Source organism: Saimiri boliviensis, chromosome 2 (assembly GCF_048565385.1).
Source record: "Saimiri boliviensis isolate mSaiBol1 chromosome 2, mSaiBol1.pri, whole genome shotgun sequence".
Lineage (NCBI taxonomy): Eukaryota > Metazoa > Chordata > Mammalia > Primates > Cebidae > Saimiri > Saimiri boliviensis.
The window spans coordinates 153,703,855-153,716,428 of record NC_133450.1 but is presented as its reverse complement, the minus strand read 5'-3'; the positions used below and the strand labels follow the sequence as shown (position 1 = coordinate 153,716,428).

The 12,574-nt window shown below is 39.5% G+C and overlaps 1 protein-coding gene across 6 annotated transcripts in view; it reads left to right on the top strand.

The window, feature by feature from the left end:
* PIP5K1B (phosphatidylinositol-4-phosphate 5-kinase type 1 beta) overlaps window positions 1-12,574 on the top strand; it is a 488,372-nt gene that overhangs the window by 325,554 nt on the left and 150,244 nt on the right. For all 6 annotated transcript variants that reach the window (XM_074394717.1, XM_010346143.3, XM_074394718.1 and 3 more), the window contains one exon: window positions 2,521-2,651. In XM_074394717.1, the coding sequence (XP_074250818.1) occupies window positions 2,521-2,651 (131 nt within the window). The remainder of the gene's footprint in view (window positions 1-2,520; window positions 2,652-12,574) is intronic.

Genomic DNA, 12,574 nt, shown 5'->3' with positions numbered 1-12,574 from the left:
TTGTTCCAGCCCAAGAAGTGTTAAAATGATGTTTTCGTGAGTTAAACAGATACAGGTAGTTCTGGAAAGCAGGGTCAAGGGTGCGGTACAGGGGGTGAGAACATTAGGACAGCTTGTGAACCTATTGACAGATCTGGCTTAGAACAATGTGGCATAACGGGCCCTCTGGAAAGTGCTCGTGTCACCTCTTGTGCCTTACCAGTCTGAGTGACACATGGGAGAAGAGATGCGTTTTGAATTTTTATGCAAGGTTAAAATGAGAAAAATCCATTTCAGCCTTCAAAAGCCAGAGCTACTGGTACAAAAGGTCACTGATGCCAATTGGTGGCATTGCAGAGCTCAGAGAGGGAGTATTAAAAGAGCAGACTTTTTTTTTTTTTTTAAGAAACACTCAATGCACTGTGGGCTTAAGTCTCAGACTTTTGCCATCTTGCTGCCGTAGGAGCTTAAATAAAAAGTCATGTGAAAAAAGAAAAACACAGTCATTTTTCTACTGCCTGAAGGGTCAAGGATGTAGACAATTGTCCTCACACTCAGGATGACATAATATTTATGGTGGAATAAGCAAAGTGATGAAATGATGCCTCTGTGGGAAAGTAGTCATCCTTACTTGTGTCTGCAGGTGACTGATGGTACCAATTGAGCATGGCCATTTCAGGTGAAGTTAGTAAGTACTGACTGGAGACCTACCCTGTTCTAGATATAGTCTGTTTGGAGGTCAAGTTTGAATAACTGAAAATTACGGTGCCTTGGGAAATGAAGCCAATTTCAAAGGTGGTATGGAGAGGATATAAGGTATTAATTTGGCTCTGTGTATACTGCATTTGTGTTGACAGAACAGCATCCCAATTGATTGAAAAGAATCTGTGAGTCATATGAATAGAAACAGTATTTGAAGCCATCGAGAATGGATTGATTACCAAGGTGATTAAGGAGACCTGAGGATAAAAGATCAAATTCTGGGGACACTGCAGTTATAGCAATATAATATGAAAGGCCAGTGATGAAGTGACAGGAGAGACTATCAGAGAAGCTGGAAGTGGGCCAGGCACAGTGGCTCACGCCTGTAATCACAGCACTTTAGGAAGCTGAGGTAGACAGATCACCTGAGGCAGGAGCCTGGCCAAGATAGTGAAACCCTGTCTCTACTAAAAATACAAAAATTAGCTGGATATGGTGGTGCATGTCTGTAGTCCCAGCTACTCAGGTGGCTGAGGCACGAGAATTGCTTGAACCCAGGAAGCAGAGATTGCAGTGAGCCAAGATCGCACCACTGCACTCCAGCCTGGGTGACAGGAAAAAAAAAAAAAAAAAATAGAAGTAGCTCCAGGATGATACTCTATCATAGAAGTCAAGAAAAGAAATTTTTTCAAGAATAGACATTTGTTCTCTGGTGTTTAAAGCATGAAGAAATAAAAAGATATAAACCATGTAGGCAGGTAAGGATGGGTCTTAGATTTGCTAAGTAAAAATATTAAATCAAAAAGTACCTTTCCTATAAAGTAAATGATCTTTATTGCATTTTTTCAAGTCAGGGTTTCTTAACCTCGGCATTATTGACATTTTGGTCTGGATGACTCTGTGGTGGGAGCTTTCCTATGCGGCATCCCTGGCCTCTACCCACTAGATGTAATGCCACCACCAGTTGTGATTACCAAAAAATGTCTTCAGATATCGTCAGATGTCCCTGTTGAAGAACCACTGATTTAACTATTTAATTCCTACCATGTATGTGGCACTACATTAGGCAGTGCAAGGCGTGAAACATATGACACACTTCACCGTAAAAAAATACATTCTAATTGTCCTAAATTGAGTTATTCTGTTATTTCTCCTATTATCTTGTTAAAACTATGCATGTGTATGCTTATATACAAAAACACACACACATACATATACACATATATACTGTAGTTATTCTCCAAGTTAACATTACATCAGCTCAATTATGGGATGATATTAGAAAAGTGGTAAATTGGAAATGTTAGTGTCCCCACTGCTGTATGTTTTAGCACAGATTAATGTAAGAAATTATTATGGATCCATGGTGAGACTAGGAAGCAACTTCCCAATTAAATTGTTTGTGTACTCCAAAGATTCAAATTATTTTTTACTCTCTCAGTCCTTATGAAGACAAAATACTCTTATGAATTTATATACATGTTATTAAAGTTCTTATTTTTTTAAATGTGAGTGTGCCATTTGTCTTTAGGTAGAAATTATAATGCTATTTATTATTCTTCAAGTTTCTGAGTTCTTAGGAAGATAGATGATTGGATTATAGTTTGACCATTAAGCATTTATAAGGAAGATTATCACAAAAAAAATTTATGAAAAGAGGCTTATTATTTAGAATAGATTCCGCATCAAAAGAAGCAACTTACCTTGTCGAACCTCAGTCTCGTCATTGTTTCTGAACGAGAAGGAGGATTGAACCCCGCTCTCTTATTTTGTTTCCTGTGCCGTCTAACAAGGCCCTAACTGTTAAGGCTAATGCTGAGACCCTTGTTTTCTTTGCAGACTGCTTCATCTGCTATTAAAGGTGCTATTCAGCTGGGAATAGGATATACAGTGGGTAATCTCACTTCCAAGCCAGAACGAGATGTTCTTATGCAAGACTTTTATGTGGTGGAAAGTGTGTTCCTACCCAGGTAAGAACATTTTTATTTGTGATGATTTCCATGCTAAGGAACCTTCTTTGTGGCAACCCCATACTGAAGGGCTTCTCTACTTATGTACATGTTTACATGTACAGATGCAAATATTGGGCCTTTGGCAGGGAGAAAGGCAGCCCAAATGATGTTTATTTCCTGTTTCATCAGGATACTTCCTGGCAATTTTTTTGTGGAGATGCTGAATAGGTTTCATCTATGAACCAATTCTAATTAGTTGTGATGAATGACTGAAGACCATATGGAGAAAGATTTTGAGGTTCAGTGTGTAAGAGTGAAGTAATCACAGAGTGATGTCTGCCAAGGGGTTAGAGAAGGAAGGCTTCCATGAAGCAGCAACTGGTGCTGCTGGGTTTTTGCTGTTCCTGATTTAAAAGCATGGGCTGGTAGGCCCACAACTGGGCCTCAAATCTGAGTCTAGTCTTAAGTCTTCTCTTTTATGATGACTTTAACTTAACTTTCCTCCAGAAAACATAGAGAATCCTGCTGTTTGCAAAAATACCAAAGTTACTCATACATGTTATGTTGTCTCCAGCTTTTATCATTTTAAGGTGAGGAGATTAATTATTTAAAAACAAATATATCTGGAAATGAATGATGGTAGTGTGAATATATTAACGCCACAGAACTGTAGACTTAAAAGTGGCTAAAGTAGTAAATTTTATGTTGAGTGTATTTTATCACAATAAAACTAATTAATTAAAAATTCTATTACTACCTTCGTTTAGGAAGAGAAGAAGTAATCATTAAATGAGAAATGTCACCACAAGTGACAGAATTTTTCAAATGATCTGGAAAATAGAAATAAAGATAATTTATTTGGGGACTTGGAGATAATTATTTTGTCTTTGGAGCTGTGAGAATTGATTTTAACATTTTAAAATAAGCTCTGTTATTACAGGCTTGGGTAAACATGGCTGAAGTGACACTTTGTTTACCACTAGTGTACTCATCACCTTATTAAAAATATATGTGTATCTTTAGAAGAATTATATTTACACATTTATCTCTGTGTCCAGGTGTCAACTGCCTAAAAACAAAATTCGTATGTGCATGTGTGGTAACCCCTACATAGTCACCAATGAGCAGAGCTCATAAAATTTTGAAAGTCAGTTACGTAGTTTTGTCTTAAATGCTCTTAGCTGCAGAGTAAAGTTGGCCTACGGGCCTTTTGAAGTCTGCTTGTCTAGGGTCATCTAGCAGCCATGAGAATCAGATTCCAGACAGAAAATGGACAACCCCAAGGCCCAAGATAGAATCCTTGCTCATGATCCTACTCTTGTTTCTATCGTTGGAAATGTCCTCTGTGTTTGTTTTTAACGGTCTATCATTGCCCTCCCAAAAAGTGTGTATTAACTACATGTTTTTCTCTTGAAAGTCGGGGAATGATGAGATTGTCTTCGTCTTTTGGTATGAATTTTTTAGGCTCATAATGCTTGTAAATGTGTTTGCAGGATGTTTGTTTGAGCTCTCATAGTCTCTGAAGGGCTCTACCCAGACATTTCAACTTTGTTGTTCTTTGGCTACACAGAACAAGAGAAATGGAGGGCTTTTGTGGGAGTGTGGACAGTGAGTTGAGGGTGCTGAGATCATTACAGCTGAAGGTGGGGGTATAAAGATATTCCAGGTCTTCCCGCATCGTCGCTGACTGACCTGGTCTACTTCCAGTGTCCAGTCAACACAGCCAGCCGTTGACAAGACACTTGGGGAAAGAGTGGCCCAGGCGTGAGGTCCCAGATCCTAAGCAGCAGCACACCTGGACCTTACTAGCCATGCAGATTCTTGGGCTCCACCCACACCAACTGAATTAGAAATCCTGTGGGTGAGAACCAGGAATCTGTTTTAACAAGCCCTCAGGGTGATTCTCAGCATGGAAAAGTTTGAGAACTACTGGCCTAGTCCATGACTTTCCTCTTGAGAGAGAGAATCTTTCTGGCAGATAACAAATTTTGTTCTTGGAGTTATTACACGACTCTTACAACTAATAAAACTCAAAATTACTTTAAATAAGCATCTTAAATATCGAAATGGCATCTCTTAGCACTTTGTGTCTTTGGCCTTGACTGTCATCCAAGGTAGCAGCAGCAGGTGAGTCACTGGCCGAGGAGTAGCTACCTAACTCTCCCTTACTTAGAGGTATCTGTTGCCACATTTAAAATATAGCACTTTAGAGTATCTGCAGCCTTTACATGGCAATACAATATTTAACATTTGATTCATTTGTTTTCTTATTTTTTTTTAAATGCAAATGAATTATTGTCCCGGCTTGGCTCTATGTCCTGGACTCAGGCTCCCACGCCTCCATGGCAAGCGCGCCGGCCTCAACATTTGAGTCAGACCAAGAATTTCTTTCAGCAGATGCTATCTTGTTTGTTTAAGTAACACAGGCACTTCAGATGGATTTACAGTAAACAGAAGAAACTTACGTTAGTCTTGCCTCCATTTCCTCGTCTGAACTCAGTGTCTTCATGGATTTAGTAAAGAGATCTGGCCCAGTGTTTCTCAATGGAGGTGCTATTGACTTTGTTGGCTAAGACAATTCTTTGTGCAAGACAGTAAATTTCAGGAGATCTGTGGTCCCCAGGCCCTGCCAGTAATAGCTCCTAGTTGCTGTAGCAATCAAAAAACCCCTACAAAGTGATGGATAAATTTAGTATCTTGATTGTGGTGGTTTCACAGGTGTATATACACATGTGAAAAATTAATAAATTGCATATTTTATTGCATGTCAATTAAACTGGAATAAATGGGTCAAATAATGCTTTCTTTCTCCAAGTATTTCCAAGCCCATAGAGGGATGAGGAAAGGGATAGGTGGGCAGGACAGGCCCTGGTTGTAAGCATGCAAACATTCTGCGGTCTCTGTTGGCTCCAAAACTCAGTGAGTCTAACTGAGCCATAGAATTAATTGCTTGAGGTACCTTGAGATGTTTTCAGTTATTGCTCTCTGAAGTTACAGAATCCATTTCCCCTAGCAACCAAACACGTTGTGCTTGATCTTATTTATATATTTTGAAGTTGCTCAAAGTTATTTTTAAATATTAAGTACATTATCTGTACTATGAATTATTTCATTTTGTAGATGTATAAAGCTTTTTTAAGATTTGAAAAAGAATATAAAAATCTCTTTTAACTGTCTAGCTCTATGATCTTCCAAAATGTGTTCCAAAATCTCAAAGTAGATAAGTAAGAAAATCGTAATCATATCTTAATCTTTTGACCCCAAATTCTGTGTTGTGATCAGAAACTCAAGGTTTTAGACAGGCTTCATGCATTGATAGGATAAAGAAGAAAGAGGATGGTTTATAATGTTTGTACCATGTAAACAAGAACCTGAGGTGGCAAAGAGAGGCAAAATTTGTAAGTACCAACTGTGAACCAAGCATAGTTTTATTCATATAGTAAATTACTTATGTAATATATATTAATTTTTATTATCTATTATCTTTACAAAAATGCTATTTGATGTGTTAAATAATTTGGCCCTAAGACATTAAGTCACTTAGTCCAAGGCTATCCAACCAATAATCTTGGTAAAGCCAAGATTTTAACTCAGAGTTAGCTGGCCCCAAAGTTTTGTTTTTCTCTACATTGTGGCAATAATGCATGGGAATTGTATTTGTGCTTTGTTGAATCAGAACAATGCCCAGCTTTTATCTTAGAATTATGGACCTCAGTCTGCTTCTTTGTTCCCCTAAAAACCAGCTCTAATTTGTTATTCTCCAGGAGTCACTATCACTACCTTACCTGGGGGTGGCAAAAAATGGTTTAAAAGCTAGTGGTAAAAGTTTAAACGTCTTTCCATGTTCAAGGATAATTATCCAGCTGAGGAATTTTTAAAGTCCCTATATTTTAATCTCTTCATTTGTAAAATAGGAGTTTAGCTTGCTATAAAGATCATTACAGAAAACAGACTGCCTTTGGGTGTGATTCATGTGCACTTCAGGATTTATTTGGACAGTCAGGGAATACCCACCTTTTGGAAGAGAATTCCAATAAATTACAGCAAGGGTAAAACATATCCTAAATGATAAGCAAACATATATGTCAAAGGTTCATATAAAATATTGCCACATATTATCATTCAATGTTTGACAAACTAGCCAACTGCCTGCATTTCAAGGCATACTGACATAAACTTATCCAAAAGTCTGTCTTATACCAGGGATTCCCCAAGCCCTGGGCATCGGACCAGTGGGAATCTGTGACTTGTTAGGAACTCAGCTGGACAGCAGGAGGTGAGCAGAGGGCAAGTGAGTATTCACACCCAAGCTCAGCCTCCTGTCAGATCACCTGGGGCATTAGATTCTCATAGGAGCACAAACCCTATTGTGAACTGTGCATGTATCGGATCTAGGTTGCATGCTCTTTATGTGAATGTAATGCCCGAGGATCTGAGATAGAATGGTTTCATCTCGAAACCATCCCCACTTCTCACTGTCCATGGAAAAACTGTCTTCCACAAAACTGGTTCCTGGTGCCCAAAGGTTGAGGACCACTGTCTTATCCCATGGGTCAGCACTCAACAGCCCATGGGACAGGCCCTGCTTTCTGCCTGTTTTTGTCAATTAAGTTTAATTGGAATAAAGCCACATCCATTCATTTACAAATTGTCTGTGGCTGCTATTCTATAATGGCTGCAGAGTTAAGCAGTTGCTACAGAGACTTTATGTCCCACAGAGATCAAAATAGTGTCTGGCCCTTTATAGAAAAAGATTGCTAAGACTGGGTGCAGTGGCTCACGCCTATAATCCCAGCACTTTGGGAGGCCGAGGTGGGAGGATTGCTTGAGCTCAGGAGTTTGAGAGCAGCCTGGGCAATATAATGAGACCTCGTCTCTTTATATTTAATAAAAATAATAAAGAGAAAAGTAAATGAAAAAGATTGCCAACTCCTGATCTATGCAAACATTCTGCACCAGTTTTTATGTACGTGTGGGTAGAACACAAAGCTGCCAGCATAGTCTACTTGGGAGAAAATGAGAGATGTGGCTGCTGCTGGCCAAGCCCATAATATGATACCCCTTCAAATCAAAACTCTTTATGTCTTTGTTCAACATGTATTTGGCAGGGATGGGGAGAAACTGATTTCCTGCTGATAAAAGCCATATACCCCTTCCTTTAGTTCAAAATAAAGGATTTATTGCAGCCACTGAATATTATACAGTATTCTACCTTATTCGAAATTCTCTTCAAAGCACAGTTTTCCAGTATCATAATAACTTCTTGGGTGGTTTAATGTTTAGAGAACCAGTGATGTCACATGTTCCCAGTAAATGGCATCCCAGAATGCACTGTGGTTGGGGAATTTAAGCGGTCTTCAGATGCTGACTTTTAAAGATTGGCTGTCAGCTGGTTGGTCTCTGAAGATGGTGCAGCTTCCTCTTAAACAATGCAGCTCATGTGTACCCATCACAGAACTGCTTTGCAGCGGGAAGTTGGCACCAGCAAGGAATGTGTCTTTTGTTTTGCTTTGTTTTGTTTTTCCATTCATGAGCACTGTCTACTTTGGCAAAAAAGAGGACCAATCTCTGTGTCTCTGTCTAGTTACGTAAAGAGTTGTATGCGGAAACCAAGGGATCTCCTTGATTTGAATTGGCAGAAGCAATTAATAATAATACCTTAAGTCTTCTTCTACTGACAGCTGTGTACAAAGGTCCAACTTGAAGACTGGGTCCCATCCGTAGTTTGTTACTGGACTGTAGTGTCATTCATCCAGCCACAATGCCACTTAAGCTTTCCTAATGTCTGTACATCTAGACAAAGCACCCTTCATTTATCCTGTCACACAGAGGGTAAGGTCATGTTTGATAAACAAAAGTGAGGGCGTTTCGCATCCTTTCGCACAGGCATCCTCAAATTACGGCCGAGGGCAGCATGCGGCCCCCTGAGGCCATTTATCCGGCCCCCCGCCGCACTTCAGGAAGGGGCACCTCTTTCATTAGTGGTCAGTGAGAGGAGCACAGTATGTGGCGGCCCTCCAACGGTCTGAGGGACAGTGAACTGGCCCCCTGTGTAAAAAGTTTGGGGACGCCTGCTTTAGCAAAATCGACCACTATTGCCCACGAGTTGGGTCCGTATTAGTTTTGTCAAAAGGCCCCAGAGCCATTACTGATGATTCGGTTACAATTTGAAATAAAAGAAGCTCACTAAATAGAAAATGCTGCTCTAGAAACAGCAAAACTCTGAGTCTCAGCTCCAAAACTGGACCCTTGTGTGTCTTTGAGATGCTAAATTAGTTTTACCCCATTGCTTATTACCATCACATCTCCCAGTCCAGTGTGACCAAAACTAGTGCGTGGTCATCAGTCCCTAAAACCCCATAAACAAAGCTGTGATGTTCTTAGTACATACAGATGAGAACACCAGCTGACCAGAGCTTTTGTAACTGAAATTATACCCACCAGCCCCTGTGGTGTGAGGGCTTCATGTGGAAGTAATTGGGATATTTGGACAGGGAGAACCCTGAAACTTGTAACCCTGTAACTTGTAAAGTTGTAAAAAGGAGGAATAGCAGAGGAACGTTATTATAGCCTTAAGTTAAGGCTTTCTTATCTGCTGGTGACGTTTCTGCTATTCTGATGTGAGTCTAATCTCCCAATCTTGTTTGTTCCTGATCAGTTTGGGCCATTGCTTTCCCTTACTGGACTTTTATTTATTTATCTGCTAAATGGGGAATTCCAGATGGCGGCTAATGCTTCCTCAAGCTTCAACATTGTGTTATTCTAAACATATGTTGCCATTAAGATATATGTATTTTTAGACTTAAGACAAGCAGTAGCTTTGGCCTTAAAAATGAACTTGCTTCAGAAGAGGTGAATTTCAGAATGCCAGAGCTGGCCCATGATTGAACTTTAACTGCTTCTTAGTGAATACAGGGGGAAGAGGACAGAGAAAGTTCTGTTCTTTATTTGAAATTTCTTTCTCCTTTTACGGAGCTAAAAATGCCCTTTTATTATGTGATGGGGATTATAACATGTGTTTGCTTGTTTAGATTCTTACTTGGCAAAATAAAGTTAGAAATCTAAGGTTGGATTCCAAATTTTTGTTGTTGAAATTTTACTGGCCCATGGGATCCCAGCATCTAGAACCACTGCTCAAAACCCCATAGCTGAGATTTCCAAAGCTTCAACTTATGCCAAGACAAGAAAGTCAGTTGTTGGGTGGTTTTTTTTTTTTTCCATACCCTATGTAAGTGCATTGAAGAAATACAAGGTAAATCTTAAGCTGTGAGGAGGTCTACTCTTTCTCTGACTTCATTTTTGCTAAGTCTGGATGCTGTGAGCACAATTACCCAACAGGTAACCCCAGTCTCAGGCAAGGAAAGCTTGTGAACTGCAGCAGATGAACGTTGACTGCAGTCTTTGTGTTTAAATGTTGGCAAGAAGTTGCTAAGCACTTGGTATCTGTGCTGTGGAGATTCTGTGCTGAACATCTGTGGCCTAGCACCCACATTTACACACAGTAAGTCTGCCAGCATGTGACCTCAGAAAACCACGGACGTTGCCTGCTGGCTGACCTTCACTGGACTTGCTGTTTGGTTCTCTGCACTCCTGCACTCCTGACAAATACCCAGGCCCAGCAGGGGCCAGGGATCTCATTAATTTGCATTTCCTTCACTAGAGCTTCATTCATGTCAGGCTGGTATTTGTTATTCATTGGAGCAGTTTAAATATGCAGAGGTAAACAAACCTTCTGCTGTGGTGCTTGGGCCCGGAGGGCTCTGCTCGGAGGGGGGAAGAGGGATCAGCTTATGGCTTTTAACCTCTAACTTTTAAGAATTGTTTAATTTTATGAATGATAATATGTAGCAAGGCTTGTCCTGTTTTTAAAAGGAATACTGTGAAGTGTTCCTTTCATCCCTGTGCCTTCTCTCAGTGTCCAACTCCATTTATCACGATTACTTACAGCTTTTTTTCCTTCAAGGATTTTTTTACGCACATGCATGCCAGAAGAATATTTTTTCCTTTTTAGACAAGTGGTGACATCCCATACATAGCATTCTGCATCATGTTTCATCTACTTAACAGTTTATCTTAGAGATCTTGCCATGTCAGTACATAATAAGCATCCTTACTGTTTTCTTAATACTGCATAAAATTCCATTGTGTAGCTGAATCATAATTAATGAGACAAGTCCTCTTTTGAAGTCCATCTAGGTCGCCATAATGGGTAACCATGTTCATATGTATTGTTTTGGACAAACTCTAGTTAATCTGTAGGATAACATAGGCATGCGTTTGCTAGAGCAAGGATTTACGTGTTTGTAATAAGGTCCTTCATGGGAAAAAAAGAAATCTCAATTTACATTCCCACTAACGATGTTTCAGAATACCAGTTCCCCTTAAGCTACATTACGGTTGTGGATTTTCACCAATCTCTCGGTGACATTTATTTTATTATGAATGAAGTTGAGCATCTTTTCTTATGTTTGAGTCATATCTTTTCATTTCTGTGAAGTGCCTGATCATATCCTCAGCTATTTTTTTAAGTCAATTTTTTTTTTTTTTTTTTTGAGACAGTGTCTTGCTCTGTTCCAGGCTGGAGTGCAGTGGTGCAATCTCAGCTTACTGCAGCCTCTACTTCCTGGGCTCAGGCAATCCTTCTGCCTCAGCCCCCCACCAAGTAACCAGGACTACAGGTGTACACCACTGTGCAAGGCAAATTTTTCTATTTTTCCTAGAGACAGGGTTTTGCCATGTTGCCCAGGCCGGACTTTTTGGACTTTTATACAGTTTATTGGAGCTCTTTATGTTAGGAGATTAGCCAATTGTCTGTGATATGAGTTGCAAGTATTTTCCCATTTTGTCATTTATTTTTCTTGTTTTTCATAACTACACTTTCAACACGTGACTCATGTGAAGTGTTTAGCTTAGGGTTGTTTCCTACGTAGCCTCGATCATCTAAATGTGTTAAGGGCTCCTTGCATTCCAAGCACGTTGGCTTTCACCTTTTTATTCACTAAGCTACTTAATTTGTTGAGGTTCTGTACTGGGCCTGGTGAAACTCAGCTTGTAAATAGCAGAGGCAACTTGAACCCAGGTCTCGCTGGACTATAAAATCCATCTTCTTAACTGTCACACAGTGTATCCAGTAGGACTTAAGCGAGTACAGCCTAGTCTTAATATTAACAAAAGGAAAACAGAAGCCATAAAATAAAACCTGCTAGGAGAGAAAACAAGCAAACAAAATGTTGTGACATTCTACAAACCTAATTTACAGAAGCCACTATTTGAGAATTTTCCTTTCCATTCAAACAAATACAGAGGTTCCAGGTTGTGTAACCTCAGCAATTCATTGTTACTTTCTATATGTTAATTATGCCATGAAACGACATCCACACTGTGTGATGCCTCCATTAAGTATTACGCCCACTCCTTTTCATTTTCTGTTTATACAAATATAATTTCTTGGTTGTCCCATACAGGTTAAGCCTGCCTCAGAGTTGCCTCATACTTCTCCATATCGTAATGTGGCCCAAAGCTAGCTAGATTTAATTCTTTTTCATGGAACGATTTAGTGGCTGTTTAAACTACCAAATACCTATTATTATTTCTGTATACCTAAGGAAATAAATGTCCCCTTTCTCTATCTGAAGCCTCTCTGCTCTGTATACATGAGTGTTTATGTGTGGATGTGTGTACATGTGTCTGTCTCACCTCCAGGGAAACCTAACACTATCCTTTTTACACCATAACTGAACAAATCACAGTAGTTAGAGAGATGTGAATCCAAGGAAAATTATTATATTAATGGAAACCTCAGGGAAAGATGAATAATCTAAAGAGCTCAGGAGTAACCAAAAATGAAAATAATAATAGTAAATGCAACATCTTCTCTGATAAAATCTTGGGCCCAAAACTGTAAAAAATGAGAGAAACTCCATTTAAGTGGAACATGGGTG